This window comes from Phascolarctos cinereus, unplaced genomic scaffold (assembly GCF_003287225.1).
Source record: "Phascolarctos cinereus isolate Bilbo 61053 unplaced genomic scaffold, phaCin_HiC Scaffold_726;HRSCAF=1367, whole genome shotgun sequence".
Lineage (NCBI taxonomy): Eukaryota > Metazoa > Chordata > Mammalia > Diprotodontia > Phascolarctidae > Phascolarctos > Phascolarctos cinereus.
In genome coordinates this window covers 338,277,980-338,298,118 of record NW_027556098.1, presented here as the reverse complement: position 1 = coordinate 338,298,118, position 20,139 = coordinate 338,277,980, and the positions used below count along the sequence as shown (strand labels likewise).

The window sequence follows — 20,139 nt, the reverse complement described above, 5'->3', positions numbered from 1 at the left end:
CACTGGGCTGCTGCCTAAAAAGGACTAAAAAGAGCTATGCCAATCAGTGGGACAGGAACCGTGAATGTATACTCTACTTTCCATCTAGAAGTGTTAGGGAGACCCATTCTCAAAAAAAGAAAAAGAAAAATGGGCTGAAAAAAAGAGATAGCTAAATGGGTTTCTGTTTTATCCTGGAGTCAGGAGAGGGCCATTGGAGCTTTTTCACCCAGCAAATGGAGCAGTGTTTTAAAAATTACAGTTCAGCAGCTGTGTGAAGAATGGAATGGAGAGGAGAGATAACGGATGCAGGAGAAACAAACATTAGGATCTTTCAGTAGTCCCAGTGAGAGAGTATGATGACTCAAACTAATGTGGTGGCCAGAAAGAATGGGATGGTTGCTAGAGATGATAAGGAAGTACGATCAACAAGGCATGTAAACTGAATGGACATTCTGGCTTGAGGAAGAGAAGAGCCAGGGATAACTCCTCAGTTGTGAACCTGGGTTAACTAGACAGTTGGTGGTACAAAAGATGGGAAGTTAGGAAGAAGGGTGAAGCTGGGGAGAAAGATAATCTCTCTTTGAGCCATGTCAAGTTCAAGATGCCTTTGAGACATTGAGGTGGAAATGTCCATTGACTAGATGGTGATGCAGAAGGAGTGACAGCAGTGTTTACAGCATGAAAGAAAGTGGAATAAAATAAAAATTATAGCCAAATTGTGGAAGGACTTCAAACAACTTTGGAGTTTGCATTTTATCCTTTGAAGGTTTTTCAGCAGTTGGGACATGTTTAGACCTGTGTTCAGAGAAATTTTTTTTGGCTGTGGCATGAAGGATGGATCAGAGAGGGATGAGACTGGAGGCAGGGAGAAACCAGTTAACATGCTGTTGCAATATTAGAGATTATGAGAGCCTGAACTAGGAAGCAAAAATATGAGTGGAGGGACAACATAGATGTGAGAGATGCAGAAAAAATGTATACTAACAACATATCACAGAAACTCTTAGAATTGCTTTAAAAAGCAACAACTAGGATGGCAAATAGATATTCAGAAAAAATTGGAAGAAGACACAAAATCTTCTGTCCTGTCACATACCCCTTATAATTCCCACTGCCTAACCCTCCAAAATGTCAGATACTACTGGAGAAGATTAATAAAAAATATATAACACTGATGAGCAACAGGGAAGAAATAAAATCATTATTGGAAGCAATAAAGAGCAGAAGATAATTGACAATGAGTATAACTTCATTATCAGACTATAATAAATCAAGCAAACAAAACCCACTTAAGAAATCACAAGCCTGAACAATTTGGAGTTAGATAACTGGGGAAGATTAAGTGGAAAAAGCAGGGAATATCCATTTTCTCAAGTGCATGTAAATTATTCAGAAACATCTATAACATACCAGGAAAAAGTAACCATTACAAAGATAAAATGGTAGAAATTTTACATATATTTTAGAATTATGATGAAATAAAAGCATGATTAAAAGGCATCTATCTGCATAGATGCTAAAAATTAATCTCTTTTTTAAAAACAGTTGAGTGAGAGTGGAAATCAGAAAAATAATATACTGTTCAAAAGATGACAAAATGAACCCATGTCAAAATACTAAGGATGCAGCCAAAGCTTTTCTCAGAGGTCAGTTGGTACCAAAATGAAATGAATTAAATGTGTACCTAAATATATTATAAATGGAATGAAGTAATAATATAGAGGGAAAAGAAATTATCAAAATAAGAATAGAAATTTTAAAAATTGAAAATAAAAAATAGTTGAATTTTAAGATTTTGAATATTGTACTAAACTTGATAAACCATTGAAATCTAATTTTGAAAAGGAAATAAACAAGTTAATGAAAATTATAAAAGAGAATCTAGAAAATAAATGCAAAATAAAATAATTTAAATGGGGGAAAATTAATTTGTGTTGCATACATGTTAACAAACTCGGGAACTTAATTAAAGTAAGTAAAGTACCTGTCAAATCATATGAATTACCAAAACTTACCCAACAGAAAAGTTTTGACACTCATTAGCTATTGACCCTGGGCATGTCATTTAATCTCTGTTTGCCTCAGTTTCCAGGGTTGTTGTGAGGATCGAATGAGATAATAATTGTAAAGTGCCTAGCACAGTACCTGTCATATAATAAGCACTATGTAAATGTTTAGCTATTACTATTAGACAACTTAAATGAAAACTATTTTAGTGGAAGAAACAAGGCTAATAATTAATGAATTGATCCATAACTTGGCCTGTAAGGGTGTAAGGGGTGAACTTTTATCAAGCTTCAAAGAATAAATTATCCCAGAATTGCAGAGTTTTTTTTCCTAAATATTGGAAAAAAATGGTCTATTCTGCTTTTTTTTTTATGGGGCAAGTATAGTTTTGATTTTTAAACCAGACAAAGACAGCAGTGAAAAAATAAAATGATATGCCAGGCTACGATTTTTCTCATGTTTATGAGGATAATTCAATAATAAGAAAATTATCAATAAAGTAGCAAGAAAAATATCCGACGCTATTAAAGGAAGCATAAAAGTCATTGATAAATTTCAAAGTTGATTAAAAATAAAAACTATGAGCAGAGAAGGGTCTTTCCTTAACATGGGGGAAAAAAAGTTCTACATTGAATACAACAGAGAAACACTAGAAATGCTGCCCTTAAAAAAGAAACAAAACAAGAATGTCCACCATTAACCACTTTTATTTGATGTAGTTTAGCAATGTTAACAACCAGAAAACATTAAACAGAAATTTGAAGGGTGACTGCTGAGATTATAAACAGAAATTAAAATATTTATAGATGTTTTGCCAAGAGAATACAAGAGATTTGATAAGAAATTTAGTAGAAATGTGTTAGCAAAAAAGTATATCATATATTGGGGTATTTACCTACCAGGCCACACATAAGATCTTTATTAAATAAATTTTATAAATTACATTATTTGCAAAAATAAAGGAAGGCCTAAACAACTGGAAAGAATGTTTCATGTCCATTGCCTTAGAGAAGACAAGGACATTCTGATAACATTTAATTTAGGAAACTCTAAATAGAGGGGACTTTGGACCTTACAAGTGAAAGATAAAGTTTGGAATTTAGTGGGTGAATCTAATTCCTTGTTGTTTAGGGTATAGATTCTTTGTGATATTATTAATTTCTTATCACAAAGATTTTTTTTCCCTTCAAATATATAATTTTGAAAGACTTGCTGAATTGTTAGATATATTAGGTATGATTTTATTATATCCAGGGCCAGTTTTTTTTTGGCAGCTCCATATGTCTCTGATTTTATAATGAAAATCATCAGGGAAGTAGAATTCATTTAATATAAATTAATTTCATAGAAAATTTTGTTGGAGAGTGGTTGTTGTAGTTGATAAGGCATGCTTCTTGTTATCTTTACCCATTCCGAAAGGCCAGACTAGATAAATGTATTTGGGAAGGCAATAAGGAAATAAAATAATTAAGATAAAGGATAAAGCCATTAATTTGTTACTGGATGCCATCATGGCTCTTGGCAAGCTGCAGGGAGATTGTAACAAGAACTAGTCAATGCATCGAAATTACACACAAAGATACTCTCCATGGCCTAACTCTGTGCTTTGTCTGAGTTAATGTATTACTATTAGCTCTTCACCTTCAAAAATACTAAAGTTACATTCAATTTTGAAGTGTTGAGTTTTGTCGTCGTCATCGTCATCATCGTCATCGTCGTCGTCGTTGTTGTTGTTTTTCAGGAAAAAAAGATAGATGAAGTACCTCTGATAAATCTTTATTTTTATTTTTGTTTTTAATGCAGCTGCTAGGTGAACTGATTCTAGACCGACACAACTTTGCTATTATGACAAAGTACATCAGCAAGCCAGAGAATCTGAAGTTAATGATGAATCTTCTGCGAGATAAAAGTCCAAACATTCAGTTTGAGGCATTTCATGTCTTCAAGGTAAAGTACAGTGCAGAGAAATAGTCCATTTGGGGAACAGGTGGGAGATGGGAAAGTCTTGGTGAATGCTTAAATGAAGTCTTGAAACTGAACCAGGCCTTCTCAGGGTCATTTCTGTTTCTGTGATTTCATTTCATTCTGTGAGTTAACATTTAACAAATGTATAATATTTTCTAAATGTTTATGTGTACTAATTAGCTTATCTTCACAGTATCTTCAACAGATTTGTTTCTGCTTTTCTAGTCAAGAAAATAAGTTGGGTCATTTATAACAGTGTCTGGTATTTAACAATCACTTACATTTTTAAATTCAATTCAATTATTTTCCCAAAAAATGACAAAATCATTTATTTGTCAATGGAACTAGGACTGAAATTCTAAACTCCTAACATATCATCCTTTTATTTCTGCTAGGTCATGTTTGAGGCTTAAACACACACACACACACACACACACACACACACCACACACACACACACAATGAATGCCCAGGTAGTCTACCTTTAAGAATTGGCCTTCAAAAAAAATCATTTAGAAACACTGTTTTTGAGAAGTTATTTTTCTGCGATGGCAGCTTTTCCTTGACTCCTTTGTCCAAGTCTTTCTAACTTGAGTGGGTGATATTATAATTTATGAAGAACATGATTGTGTCCTTGTTAGCCAAAAAAGATTTTTACTAGCAGGCCTCTTGACTGCCTCATCCTTATTGTCCAGAAAACCTTTCAAATATTTGAAGTCTTGAGTCTGTGGTACGAAAACCTGTTTTCACCCATCAATAACAATAATAAGTAGTAAGCAAAGTGCTTCATTGCCTGATGTTGACAGTTGTGGCTTAGGTTGTCTTCTTATGTCATATTGTTGTGACATCAGTGCACCCAAGTAGTTTTTCTTTATTATGCTAATACTTTTAGCTGCCTGCCTACAGATTTATTGAAGAAATACTTGAGCATTTTTCATTGTTTTTCCTTCCATTCTTAGCTTCTGTTTTGCATTTTCTCGGTTAAGGCAAAACCTTGTTTCTATTATTTTATAAGCTGTAATTTTTATAGCACGTGATACTTTTCAAAGTACTAGTCCATCCATCTTCTCTTTAATATTTACAGTATTCCTTTACATCAGTAGTACGAATGACAACTGCCTTTTCTGGTCTGTTTAAAACTCTTCTCCAATTCCTCCCCATGGCATGAGGGAGGCCCTGAGCAATTCAAGGCTACACGAGCAGAGCACAGATTTTGGTGACCTGCCAAACTGAAAAAGATTTGAGAATGTGCCTAAGGACCAACCTCACTGCCTTTGGGAAGGATTATTATTACCAGGCCATGTCCCGAGGAATTGTTCAGTTCATAGCAGCTTTTTACTCTGATTGGTTAAAAGTTGTGGGAGGGTTGTCATCTATCTCAGTAGAGAGAACATGGACACCAGTGAAATTATAGCTCCTTGAAATAATCTATCAGTCAGTTCTACCTGCACAATGTGAGCATTCCTTAGAGTTGGGAGAAGCTGATTTTCCAAGATGTTTCAAGAGGTAATGATGAGACTAGAAAGCACACATTCCATTGCCAAATGGGACAGACTTACCTGTATTTGCTGGCCAAAACAGGATTCATAGTATTCCCTTACCACCCAGCCTACAGAGAATTTCAGCAGTTCTCCACAAAATCCTGCTCTGATCCCTCATGACCAAGATGACCCTGGGTTCTCCATAGTACAAGGATGATCACACTGGCAATTTATCCCAACTAGGAGGGCTTTGTACGTGGTTCCAATCAGTCCACAAGCATTTATGAAGTAAGCACTATGTACTAGGGGGCAAGAAAGAAATGAAACAGCCCCTGCTGTCAAGGAGCTTCCATTCAAAAAGGAGACGTGTATGTGTGTATGTATGTATGTATGTATTGTATGTATGTATATATATTCATAAATTCATACAGAATAAATGTAATGAAAATAAATACAAGGTGGTTTGAGAGGAAGGGTAACAGCAGTTAAGGGGATCAGGAAAGGCTTCATGCAGAAGATGGTACTTGAGTTGTGTCTTAAAGGAAGAGAGAGGATCTCCATGAGGCTGAGGTAAGGAAAAAGTATGTTCCAGGTGTGTGGGACAGACAGTGCAAAGGCCTGGAGACAGGAGACAGGGTATATGAAGAACAGAAAAACAGATTCAGTTTGACTGGATCACAGAGAGGGTAGGAAGGATTAGTGTTACTGTACAGATATGTTGGGGCCAAGTTGGGTATAGCTTTTAGTACTCAATGGGGAGTTTGTGTTTTATCCTAGAGGTAATAAGAAACCCCTGGAGTTGATTGATTAAAGAAGATACTTTGTCATATCTGTGCTTAAGAAATATTACATTAGTAGTAGTTCATAAGATTAATTAGGGTGGCGAGAGACTTGAGGTATGGAGACCAAATTGGAGGATGCTGCAATAATCTAAGCAAGGGGCAAGGAGCACTTGAACTGAGGAGGAGCTGTATGAATGGCGAGAAGAGTTAGATGTAGAAAATTGCGTAGTTAAAATAGCAAGATTTGGCAACTGATTGAGTATGTTAAATGAGGGAGAGTGAGGAGACCAAGATAAATGCCAAGATGACAATTCCAGTGATAATCTACTATCTGAGAACCAACCCAAGGATGGAGACTTTCTTTACCAATAAGAAGGTTGGCCATGAGGAGGTGAATCCTTTGGCCATCATGATTTAAGAAACAGAATAAAATGGCCTTCAATCCTATATGTCACCCTTCCACCTTTATAGTGACAGTGGTATAATATCAGGAAAGGGAGCAAAAGGATGTTAAGAATCACAATGTTTATAGAGGTCTGAAATATTAAGTGTCAGTACTATAAATGTGAGACATTTGCCCCGCAATCCAGAAAATTGACATCACAGGAAGAACTGAACCTTATCAGTATTGACATTCCCACTATAAATTAAAGTAGAAGACAAAGGGAAGTCACAACAAAACAGAAGGGTGGTTCAGAGCTTCTCCTTACAGAGGCAAACAAAGGAGTTGGCGTTGGTGGCTTCATCATAAGACCAAATGTAGTAAGAAAGGACAAGTTGCAATCTGTACTAGTGGATGAAATACCTACGTTGATGAAATCATGAATCCTTTGAAGTACTGAAGCAACAGCAATAGTAATGATAGCTCATATTTATTTATTCGTTCTTCTTTCCCTACCCATTCATTTATTTATGTGTTTATTCATTTTGAAATTGTCTTATTTTCCAAGACTGGTTCTCCCAATCTTGCTCAGGCTAGAAGTGAAATTGGCCATTCGTGGCTCAGTCCCACTGCTGGTCAGCAAAGAAGCTTTGGCCTATTCGGTTTTTCCAACCTGGGCCAGTTCACCTCCTCCTTAGGCAGCCTGTTAGCCTTCCTGTCCTGGCAGCTCACCATGTTGGCATGTTGGTGTTTGAGTGAGTACAGTTAGCTTTACCTCTATTGCAACTCGGAACTCCAAAACTCAAGTCATCTGCTGGCCTCAGCCTCCCCAAGAGCAGGGAGTACATACCTCCTTAGCAATAACTCATATTTATATCCCATGTTAAGATTAAAAATTTCTTTCCTCATAATAAACCCATAAAGTAAGTAATATCAGCATTCCTATTCCCATTTTATAAATTAAGAAACAGGCTGGAAGGTTGCTTGTTCAAGGTCACATAACTATTAATTATCAGAGTTGGGAATTAAACTCTGTCTCTTGATTTGAATGTTCCTTCCACTAAGCAGTATCCAAATGCTAAATGTCCATTTGGGGAAGGAATACAAAATTACAGACTGATTTGATGAGTGGCTAAATATGGACTATCCACTTCCTATGTCTTGAGAAGATCTGGGTTTAGGAATATAGTTGACCACTTGTTTACTGTTATGGTTTTGTAAATTTGGCCTTACCTGAACCCCAAATATTTGTGACTGAAGCATATAACAAATGCTTTTCACCTCTCAATGATAGTATTGGTTCTTTAGGAATGGAAAGACCTAAAGGTCCAGAATTTTCACATACTTTTAATATCTTTGTTGTTACCTCCCTCATCCTCTCTTTCACAGTGCATTTCCCATAAGCTATCAATGCAGAACCAATGTCCCTAGCCCAGGTCTCTGAATACACAGTTGCCAGGTTGTCAGTGTTATCTGTATTTTTCAACCTGATTCATGTGATAGAGCTAGGTACTGATTTCTATGCATAACACTATGTAGGAGCAGCATGATGGAATGCAAAGTACAATGGCCTAGGAGTCAGGAGGCTGTAAGAGCTAGAAGATAGTAGCATAGGCATCATCCGATTCCAATCTTCATGTCCTAGAGATGAGGAAACTTCATAGGTCCGGTGTTCCTACCATGTTTGTGTGTCCGAAGTCCCGAGCTAATAAGTGAAAGAACTGGGCTTCAGTGCAGGCCTTCTGACCCCAAGTTCAGTGTTCTTCCCAGTGATACCACACTGCCTCTTGTTCTTCTGTGGCATTCTCTCACTTCTAGAAACCACCGAGATGATAATACTTGACAGAAAGTATTTGAAACAACCTGTTTCCATTTCTGTCTCATCACCTGGCTAAGCTGTAGAGATGAGGCTGTGGTGAGGCATTAGAGAACGTTGCTAGGAAGAGGTTCCAAGATATTAGATGCTAGATATGAGTTGTCTAAAGCAGTGGTGTCAAACTCAAACAGAAACAGGTACCTGCAGGCCATATGGTGGCTTAGAAAACCATATTTGTGTTGCTTTGTATTTTTATTTAATTTGTTAAACATTTGTCAGTTATTTTAATCTCCTTCCTGCCTTACCTGGAGAGTTTTGCTAGGAGTTTGACACCTCTGAAAAGGGTCCCTAAATGACTACCGCCTACTTTTAGTGTCAATAACTACTTGTGAATTTGTAAATTCAAAATATTTATCAAATTTTTGTCAAAAATGTTTGTAAATTTAGACTTTTAAAAATTCTGCAACAACTCTATCTGTGTACAGAGAAAAGTTGTCTAGATTCTTCTCCAAAGCTAGTTTGGCAATCCAGAAATATGTACCAAAAAATGTAATGATTCTCAAGAGCGAACTTCAGCTGACTGATTACCCATTCTCTCATGGGTCTAGGACTCAATGGTTTTCTTTCTAGTTTATGAACTTCGTGCCTCCTGAGGGTGAGAGTGAGAAAAAGACACACATTTGTTAAGAATATCTTATTGAGAAATGAGTAGAGTGATTGCCCTTTCCTCTTCCTTTTCATTCTTCTTAGTAATTTTCCAAAAAAAAATTCTTTAGAAACATAATAAGGAATATTTCTATCAACTAACCTGAATGTGAATCTTCAATTATGTGAAATGTTCTATTTTAGCATGTCCTTGGTTGATCCTTCCATAATCCCTTTGTATCATTTAAACATAGAAGTCAGGCAGAAAATGTGAAAAGCTATAATTAGGACCTCTGCTCTCATTTCTGTTTTTTAAAGAACTTTAATTTTTTTTCTAAAAGAATTCATCAGTTTTTAAGACTGTTTATTTGTATATAAGGAGATTTGCAGTGGGTGTTTTCAACCCACTTTTTTAATAGCACCAGACAAGAATACAAGTAAAACCCTCTTTATGGAGCTCAGTTTGCTATTCTTTTTAGATTTTTTTTTTCTTCTTCTGAACTTAAACACTCAAAAAAATGAACAATTCTACACACACAGAGCGAACACAAAGAGGATTATATTTGAAACCATGAATTTTATCTTGTATCATTTTTTAAAAGAAAAAAAATGAATCCCACACATTACTTTCAAAACTGTCCTGGTTGTCTGTTTCCTTCTGAACTTCCTTCTGTCCTCTCTGGTAATCTTCAAAAATATTTCAGTGACCTTCTTTTCTTAAGCATCATTATTGCTAATCCCCTCCCCCATCCCCAAGTTAAAAACTGAGTAGAAAAACAACAATAACTTTCCTTTTAACAAATAAACACATCAAGAAAACAAACCCACACAATTGCTATGCCAGAGAATGTCTGTCTCTTTGGTCTTTTTCTTCTCTTTGAGTCCATTACCTCTTTGTTAGGAGATGGGTAACATGCTTAATCGTAGGTCAGTCAATGCATCAAAGCTATTGCCTTGATGAGAGTTTACAAGGCTTTCAAAGTTGTTTTTCTTTCCAGTGTTTCTACCCTTGTATAACTTGGTCTCCTGGTTCTGCTTATTTCACTCTGCATTAGTTTGCCGACCCCGTACTCTCTGAAATCATCTCTCCAGTCACTTCTTATGGCCCAGTAATATTCCATTACATTCACATAACAGCTTGTTCAGCCATCCCCTTAGTTTCCGATTCTTTTCTTTTCTTTTCCCTTTTAATCTCCTTTTCAGGATCAGGAAGTTTGGTTGGCTTGCAACTGTCCTCTGCCTTTGTATTTAACTATTCTTACGTGGTATTTTGATATCTTTCTAGTAATGTACATAGAAGGTAAAAGGTCGAGTATTCCTGAATATTCCGGCCTACTTCACATCTTGCTTGCAAATGAAAAATTAGTAGTACCCTTTAGCATGCAATTAAAAACTTTTTAGGTAAGATTGTCTAATTGAAGGTAAATAGTTTTATTACTATCTATCATTAAATGAAGTCTTCAGGCCCTATTGTCTTAGATTCCAAGTTACTAGAATAATTAGCCATAGTTACTACGAGGCTGCTACTAACCTTTTTTGGTTCTTGTGGAGAATAGAACCTTAAAATTGGTAATGGCACTGTGTGCCTAGCCTTTATTTTTGTTTTGTTTTTAAAGAAATTGGGGGCAAGAGGATGAGGAAGATAAGCCTAAAATTTTAACTTGTATATCCAAGAAAGCACTGGTAAATTTTTTTCACTAAATCAATTCACAAATACCTGGAAGAGAACAGAGTACAAGGTAATAATCAATCAGAATGACTAATCAAAATCAATGTGATTCTTTTATATTGCCTAATTTATTACAGCTTGACAAGCCAAGAAGGTCTTGTTAGTTACCAATTGCCTTCAGTTTAGAGGAGAATTTAATTGTTTCCTATATGGCACACTCATCAGTAAACTAGGAATTCAGGTTTAGCCGACTCAGCAGTTTTTGTGTGAGAAGAACTAGCTGTCATCTTATCTGGGAATCATTTTTAGATTGTTTTTAGAAGTCAGTCATAGACATACTTCTGTTCCTAGCATTTTTATTGCTGTTCAGTCATTTCAGTGTGTGTGACTGACTCTTCATGACATCATTTGGGGTTTTCTTGGCAAAGATAATGAATGGATTTACCATTTCTCTCTCCAGCTCATTTTACACATGAGGAAACTGAGGCAAACAGGGTTTTAAGTAATTTGCCCAGGGTCACACAGCTAGTAAGCATCCTGATTTTAGCTCAGGCCTCTCTGACTCCAGGCCCAGCACTCTAGCCACTGAGCCTTCCAGCTGCCCTATTAGAAATCCTAAAGCACTGTACAAAATCTGCTATCATCATAGTCAGTATTATTATCTCTACTCAAGACTGAATAAGAGATCATGGCCTTAACCTGTAGGATTTAGGTAAGAGAAAAGGAGGAGATCTGAGAAAAATTCTTTTCAGTGAAGGTGAGAGGGGAGGTGAATGGCCTCCTAAGATTCCTCTCAGCTTTGAGGACCTTCTTTCTTGCTGATTGCTTTTGGGAAATAGACTTACAATATGACTTGATTTTCTCAACAAATGTGCTATGTAGCACTCGCAATAACACCCTTTCTCCAGCAGGATTTAAATAATTCACTTCTTTTGACATTACACTCATGACATCATATTTTATTTGTTCACGTTGTCTAACCTGGAACCAGTTTCTCTGGCATAGAAGAATTGTAATAGAAGAGTAAGTGCTTTCTTGAAAGAATAGTATTTCATATTATAGTTGACAAGTAAAAAATGCTTTTTAAACGAAGGAGTAATTTCAGAATTTAAGTGAGCTAGTGAATTTAAACTAGTATCATAACAATATGATCTTATGTGGGCAGCAAACTGATGTTGGGAAAGAAATTAAATGTTACATGTAGTCATGGTTGATATAGCATTTCTCAATAGGGATGCCAGGTCCATCTTACAAAATTTGGGAAATGTTTTTTCAAATTAGTATATATTACCATATTGAAAGGAATTTTTCAAAAGACTTTGTCATTGAAAAGGGCCAGTATATAAAGGGAATAAGACTACAAACAGACAAAAGAAAATGATTCCCATTCCTTTTATCCTTCTGGGTTTTTCAAGTAATGATTTTAAATCCAACTTATAAAGTGTGACCATCCCTCATTCCTGATCCCCTTCCCTATTTTTCCAAATGTTTATCCTGTCTTACTGTTAGACTAGCAATAAAATAATGTTTTGGGCTAAACAGTAGAATACCTCTATGGTTAATTAACATAGAAGTGGCCTTAGATTTGTATCTGAAAGAAAAAAAGGTGCTCAGAATTGGTGATCTTATTTTTAATTCTCTTTAATATACATCATAAAGTGACTGCCTGCTGTGTTTTTATGGTAGAAATAGTTCAGTATAATTAGACTCTATTAACAGTCTCCAAGAGTATGCTGGCAAATGTAAACAACCAGCTGGGGGAAGGAGGGGAAGGAACAGCAGGGAAGGAGGAAGGAGAGGGAACATGGGGTGGAATAGATATATACCTGTGGCACCCTTTTGACTTTGATCTGCATTATTAAGATTTTCTCTATCACTTTCTCAAGTCTAGACAACCGGTAAAACAATAAAGCAAGTCCTAGTTTGTAGCATTTGCTGATTTCAAAGAAGTAAATGCTCACAAAGAAAATTTAACAATCTAGTGAGCCCTCCTGATCAGGTTTGAGCTGGCTCCAACATACCCCAGGCAGCTGAGCATGGCTTTGAGAATTTCACTTCTACATTTTTTAACCTTAATAATCAGGAATTCCCTAAGTAATGTTATTTGTGAGCCTCTAGATATAGTTAGATTCTCCTGAATTTTTAATCACTAAAAAATAAAATCTCCCATATAGTAGAAATGTTGAGATATGAGTTAAAAAGAGATAATGTAATTGTGACATGCAATGATTGGAACCATCATTCCAAAAAGGTTTAAAAAAACCTAAAATTAAAAAATATTTAATATAATTCAATTCAACAAGCATTTATTAACTACCTAATATGTATAAGACATTGTGCTAGGTGTTGGGAATACTAATACAAACAGTCCCTTCAGGTAGCCTATGTTCTACTGGGGAGGAGAATAAACATAAAATATATACAAAGTTATATGAAAAATAATTTCATAAGAAGAGCACAATTTCATCAGAAAAGCCCTTGTATAGAGGATAGCAGCTGAGCTGACTGCTCTGGGTGAAGTTAAGAAGGAAGCTCACTCTCAAGTGGAGGACTGGAGGGGAGAAGTAGGATATTGCATATGGAAAACAGCTTTTGAGATGGTTTGACCAGAAGAGAGAGTGTGTAAGGGCAGTAAAATGAAAGAAGCCTGGGAAGGTAGGGGGGAACCAGACTGTGGATGCCCCTAAAGGTAAGACCGAGAATTTAGATATTGGTCTAGTAGCCATAGGAAATCCCTGATGATTTTGGCTCGGATCTATATTTTAGAGATATCATTGGGGCAGATCAAATGAGATCATATTTGTAAAGTGCTTAGCACAGTGCCTTGCACATGCTAGGCACTTAATATGCTTGCTGCCTTCCCCCCTTGTATGCAAGCTGTATTGTGGAAGGGAAAAACTGGGAGATCAGTTAGGAGGTTACTCCAATAATGCTAGCAGAAGGTGTTGAGGGCTTGAACTTTGGTGGAGGCTGTACAAGTGGGGAGAAGGGGACAGATGTGACTGATACAGAAGTACAATAGGCAGGACATATCAACTGATAGGGTAAAGGAAAAAAGAGTCAGTGATGACTCCTCAGTTACAGACTTGGGTAACTAAAAGAATAGGGGAGCCCTCAGCAAAAATGGGGAAGTTTAGATGAGACATAGATTTGGGGGGGAAATACAATGAGTTCCACTTTTGGATGTGTTAGAGGCAACCAGACAGTACTTGGGAACATGGGTCTGGATTTCGGGAGAGAGATTGGGACTGGCGTTGTAGATCTGGGAGTCATCTGCATAGAGGTGATAATTTAACCCGTGGTAACTGATGAGATCACTGAGGGGAGATTGTAGAAAGAGAAGAAAGCCCAAGCCAGAGCTCTGGGGGATCCTCACACTTAGTGGACAAGCACAGAAACAGATGCGGGGAAAGAGAATGTTCAGGAGGAGGTGAAAAACTACCAAGAGTTCAAGTAGAATGAGAACTGAGAGAAGACCACTGGATTTAGCAGTTAAGAAGTCATTATTAATCTTGTAGAGAACAGGTTGAGCCATGTAGTGAGCTCAGAAGCCAAGCTGAAAGTGATAGAGAAGAGAATGGGAGGCGAGGTAATGGGGGCAGTGAGCATCAATGTCTTCTTCTCAGATTTTATGAAATAATTACTGTTAAGTATTCACAACTTTCAGAAGTGTTTTTCTTTGTTCCATATTTCTTTGTTAAAGTTTCAGAGAGGTCTTGAGGGAAAGAGGAAAGATGATGAACTGGGGAATAAAATGAAAGAAAACCAGATTTTTCTAGTTTTACTCTGGTAGATAACAAAGGGGAAATGAATTTTGCTTTTCGCAAACCCCACTTAACTGAAGCAGACTCAATTCACAGCTACATTTGAGGCATGCTATACTCTTCTGACAAATACAACTTTCAATTTAAGGGATTCAAATGAGTTCTTTTATATAAAGCACCTCTTTTATATTGAGTTGATCTTGGTGACACCAGTAAGACTTAAATGCATTTCTTTTCAAATTAATATAACAAAATAGAAGTGTGTTTCATGAAATTGGGATAGTTTGAAAATAGCATTATTTTTTAAAAATGGGAACATTCATGACTGAACAAGGTAACTTTCTGTCCTGCACATGATGTCCAACATGCTTTGAATCAAAAATATCTCCCTAATAATAAATATGGCATTTCAGGTATTTGACATGGCAAGAAGGGCTATTTGGAGTAATTGCTACCTCAAGCATGTCTCTGAATCAGTTGCCTCTAGTCAGTCACTATATTTAGGGAGATCCTAGGGATAAGGAACCATTTAAAAAAGTTTCAAAATATGAAGACAAACTTAGCAGTTACCTCAGCTTTATGGTAGGGCGTGTTGATGTTCCAGAGTGGGTCCAGTGGAATGTGTGTGTGTATATTCAACCATGTTTGACATTTATTTTGGATTAGGACGTAGAAGCTGAACATTTTCCAATTTTATTTGATCTTGTTCTTTTTTTTCCATTAGAAGGACTGGTTCCATGAGTTATTTATGCAGTTGCCACAAAATACCAGCCAATATTTAGCTGAAACTCCACAGCAACCCCATTGTAAACAGTGGTAACTAGTTTAGTAATTTACATTTGCACCAGCATGGGATTTCCAGGCATCCTTGGAGATGCTGCTTAAGTTTCAGGTAGTTTCTCTGAGAATTTAAAAATTGAGGCTATTTCGTGAGCCACTGAGTGACTGTGGTACTCTCAAGCTAGACATCATTGAAATGTGTAAATCTCTTCACAGCACCATCTTGTCTGACCTCAAATTTCATTTCACCCAAACCAGTGCAGGCTGATGTGTTTGTAAGAACTATGTTAAATTGACAGAGGCAGCGAAGGTGAGATGTCACTCAAAGACCAAGAGTGACTTCAGTGAAGGATGAATGAATGACTGAGTGTCTTAGTTTCCTCATCTGTGAGATGAGGACAGTAACAGCCTCAGCCTCTCAGGGTTGCTGTGAGAACCAAATGAGATAGTAATTGTAAAGCACTTACCTCAGTGCCTGGCACATCAAAAGCACAATATGTAAATATGAGCTGTTATGGTGACATAAATGTCAATGAGGAAGATGAGGAGGAGGAGAAAGAAGAGGATGGTGATGTGCCATGGAACCTTTGTGGTCTAGTGGAAAGAGAGCTGAACTAGACTTCAGAAGGTCTGGGCTGTGCCAAACAGAGAGTGTGCCAGCTTGCCCCTTCTAGGCATACCTGTGGAGCTTGGACAAGTGTGAGCCTCAGTTTCCTTCATAAAAATGAAAAGAATAGCTGCTCTATATACCTTAAGGGGTTGGTATGAGGATCAGATGAAACCATGGATATGAAGAGGACTTTGGAAACTGAGTGCTAAATAAATATAAGGTGGTATTACTATTATTGATGCAAATAACAAAAACATGAAATAAATGAGCTCTGATAATAACAAGAAATGCAATATGATTTAATTAATATAAAACAAAAACTTTTCTGAGTGTTAGTCTCTAACTTTGTGATTAACAGTATGACCTTAGGAAAAAAAATTATACACAATCACCAATAATAATGAATGACTTCAAAAGAATTACCTTCTTGAGCAGGAAATTACCAGGACCAGGCCCAATTCAGATAATCTAGAAAGATGTCTTAAACATCCCCTTCTTGGGAGAAGGGCTGTTTTTCTATATGTTATGGTGTGCTGGGACATCACCAGCGTGTATATAGTTTCAGAGTGACTACGGATCTATGTTCCCTTCGAGATCTCTCTGCGAAAGAGAAATCCTTTTGGAGGCTTGGAAAGACCTTGTGAAAATTTTGCCCAGAAAAATAAACTAGAGATGTACCAGGTGGAGGTCAGATAAGTAAGATTGCACTGTTATAAGATATTAAATAAAATAAAATATTTCTATGGCAAGAATTGTACAGCTTTCCCCGATGCTTGCTTCTCTAGGCCCTTTTCTCATTCTCATTCTTCCCTTCCCTCTCCATCTTTTAGCCATGACTTTGCTTTTTATATGTTGCAGCTGGGAACTAAAATACACAGACATCTAACTCTTAGACCTTGATTCTATCTATATAAATCTTACCACTTTTCACATATTTTTCTCAAAGCTTATATATTTCAAATTTTTATCTGTCTCAGTAATAGTAATAGTGCCACCTTACATTTGTTAGAGTATTCAGTTTCCAAAGACCTTTGACATCCATTTTTTCATCTGAAATCCTATCTACTAGTTTTTAACATCTTTTTAAAAGATATTTGGTATATAGCAGTGACGTCAAATTCAAATAGAAACAGGGACCACTAATGGTACATAAGGATCCCTGGGGACCACATATTGACTTAGTTTTAAAATGTAATGTTACCAAAAAAGTGTGTGTGTGTGTGTGTGTGTGTGTGTGTGTGTGTGTTATGTGTGTGTATATATGTTTATATATATATAATGTTATCTGTGCTTTATTATATTTTTATTTATTTTGTTAACTATTTCCCAGTTACATTTTAATCTGGTTCAGGCTACACTCAGCTGTGCTGTAGGCTGCATATTTGACACCTAAGGTGTACAGTATCTATGTGCTATACGCTACAACTCCATCAGCCTTAATTCCCCAAATACCCTTTCTCTGCTTAAGGATGTTGGTTTTTTCTGTCTCACTGGCTTCTCCTTGGCCACAGATGTCTGAATAAATGAGGACCAAGATTATGGTATTGTGAAGTATTATCCACTATATCATGGACTTATGTATTTATGTAATCTTGTCTGTTGATGAACCATATGGATAGTGTCTACGGACCAGCCTGCCTGTCTAGAGAGGATCAGCACCAGGTCAGCTGGAGAGTGATGACTTTTTGTCTATGGCCCCTATCAAATGCTATTTGAACTGCATCCATGGAGTGAGCACCCACAGCAGCAAAACACCACATTCTTGAAGTACTCAAGTACTCTGCACTGCCATAAAACATCATCAGTCTTCTGGGTCTTATTTTATTTAGGACATAAACATAAATTGTGGCCCCCACAAAATGTACTGCATCCTTCACTGTTCTCTTGCCAAGAGTCTATGGCTTTTGCCTTGTTGGTCTGGTGCTTTTTTTTTTAGTAGATCCCAGCTGTTGTTATCTGAGAAATAGGATATTAAAATTGAGTTTTGGATTTCCATCTATGTGAAAGAAGAGCCAGAAGCTTTCCTGGGGAGCAGGTATACAAATGAGGCCCGGCAGTTTGAATCTTTCCTTAGTAAATGACCTTGGCGGGCTACCAGATTCTAACTTTCTGACCTCTGTGTTTCTGTGTCCTTTAGGTATTCGTGGCTAGCCCTCACAAAACCCAGCCAATTGTGGAGATTCTGCTAAAAAACCAACCAAAGTTAATTGAGTTTCTGAGCACCTTCCAAAAAGAAAGAACGGATGATGAACAATTCACCGACGAGAAAAATTATTTGATTAAACAAATCCGAGACTTGAAAAAAACAGCCCCTTGAAGATTTTACCTAATTTTCTGCCATAGGCATTAATCCTGTTTGTTCAATTTATATGTGTCATTTAAAAAAAAATAGTGCTTGGGAAGGCATGCACAGGTGCCTATTTTAATTCACTGTTCAGATAAATGGAATATAAAACTTTTAAAATGGGAAAGTTTAAAAAAACTAGAATAATATATTATTTTAATCACGTCTGTGATTATTTATGTCTAATTAGCAAACCTCTGCATTTAGAAACTGACCAGTTTTTATCCACGTATTTGCATCAACTTGTTCTTGCCTTTCCTACCAGCCGACTTGAGCTTGGATGACTGCAATCGTCTTTTTCTTTGCACTTGTAGTCCTGACCGATCGAGTGCCGTGGGTACACGGACACTGTGAAAGAGCCTAAGTAAGCTCTTTAGCCGTGTTTGCTCAGGTCAAAAGAATTTCTTAAGTCCCTAGAGGGTAAATTCAGAAAGACGATCAGTTCAAGTCTTTTCGTTATTCATACGTTGTTTCTTTCCTGATGTCCTTTGGTTGATTCTAAATAAGTAGCTCCTAACCTTTTAGGGAAATTAATATTCTTTTGCCTTAGTTGAGACTTGAGCTATGTGCAGGACTCTCTTGGAAGCTCCAGCACAAGGTTGAGCTGCTGCAGGCTCTAGTCTATGATTGCCAGAGCATCCCAGCCTCTACTGGGGAGTGTAATGGGACCACCCACAGAGAAAGGCGGCCTTCCGTGTTCCAGAGGCACCGCCAGGGGAGCCTAAAATCTGGTGCTCCGAGCAGTTTGGAATGGAGAGTCAAAAGAGGGATCCGTGCTGCTCTATCACATTGACTTAGGCTGGGTACGTGTTTTTTGTGTGCCATGTTTGGTGGCTGCTGTTCTCCTGGGCCGCAGAAGCAGGAGGCATTGCTAGGTGACACCTGCTGCAAAGGCTTGGGTCCAGAGGTTGCACGGGTGTTTTGGTCACTCATTTTCATAGGGAAATGTAGAGGTAGAAAAAGGGGGGAAATAAAAGATATGAAAAGATATCTGGCAGGTGGCTATAGGCGTCTTTCCGTAGTACAACAGGAAGCCGTTACTCTATCACTCTACAGCAAATTCTTTAGCAAAAGGCTAGAAAACCTGTGAGATTCTGTGGTCCAATATACTGTTGCATATTAGGGTAATTAAGGATTTAATTTATGCTCTTTAGAAAAGGCATGGACCTTAACAGGTCATGGTTTATTTTCAGATGTCAGTTGTATAAAAATGATGTATATCTTAGCACTCTTGAATTTTAAAGTTCTATTTACAAGCTATTAAAGGCATGGTTACTACTCTGCATTGTTTGGCCTGATTTCATTTCTAAAACACGTGTTGCTTCGTCTCCCTAAGAACTTGTGCATTTTTGTTGTTGGATTGTGTGTTCTTTGCCTCCTTTCCACCAATCACGATTTCTCTGGATGGTAAAGGGAGCAATGAACTTGTTAGTTCTTGAGGACCCTCGGCCTTTGGAAACATCACACTGAAGCCTACGCAGGCAAGACTTGTCAGTCACTAGCCAGGAAAGGGTTTTTGCTTGTGCCGCATCCAGTTGTCAATGCCAACCCTTACTCGGGGGGACCTTGTGCTGCAGTAACTCTTGTAAGTGCTGTTGTAGGAACGTCCAGATGCTGATCAGTGAAACTGACAGCTCACACCCTTCCTTTCTCCCATCAGTGAAGGCCGGGTTCTCTTTCTGGCCCTTCCGAGCCTGCTCAGAATTCTGATGCTCACGTTTTGCTTCTTTAATATCAGGGATAAGTAAACGCTAAAACATGTGAAGGCAAAGCAAGTTTTGTGGAAGCCCATTTGACTGCTTCCTGCTGTTTCATGGCATTAGAGGACCCCTGTTTCCAATTAATTAGAAAGACCTTATTATCATTCTTTGGGCAAAGATAGATTTTTCAATTTCCTGTGCACTAGAATCAG

The 20,139-nt window shown here is 37.3% G+C and overlaps 1 protein-coding gene across 6 annotated transcripts in view; it reads left to right on the top strand.

Annotated features, from left to right (window-relative positions):
* CAB39L (calcium binding protein 39 like) overlaps positions 1-19,508 on the top strand; it is a 166,926-nt gene extending 147,418 nt beyond the window's left edge. For all 6 annotated transcript variants that reach the window (XM_078156968.1, XM_020993770.2, XM_078156967.1 and 3 more), the window contains 2 exons: positions 3,793-3,936; positions 18,021-19,508. In XM_078156968.1, the coding sequence (XP_078013094.1) occupies positions 3,793-3,936; positions 18,021-18,200 (324 nt within the window). In that variant the 3' untranslated portion in view covers positions 18,201-19,508. The remainder of the gene's footprint in view (positions 1-3,792; positions 3,937-18,020) is intronic.
* Positions 19,509-20,139: the final 631 nt, after the last annotated feature.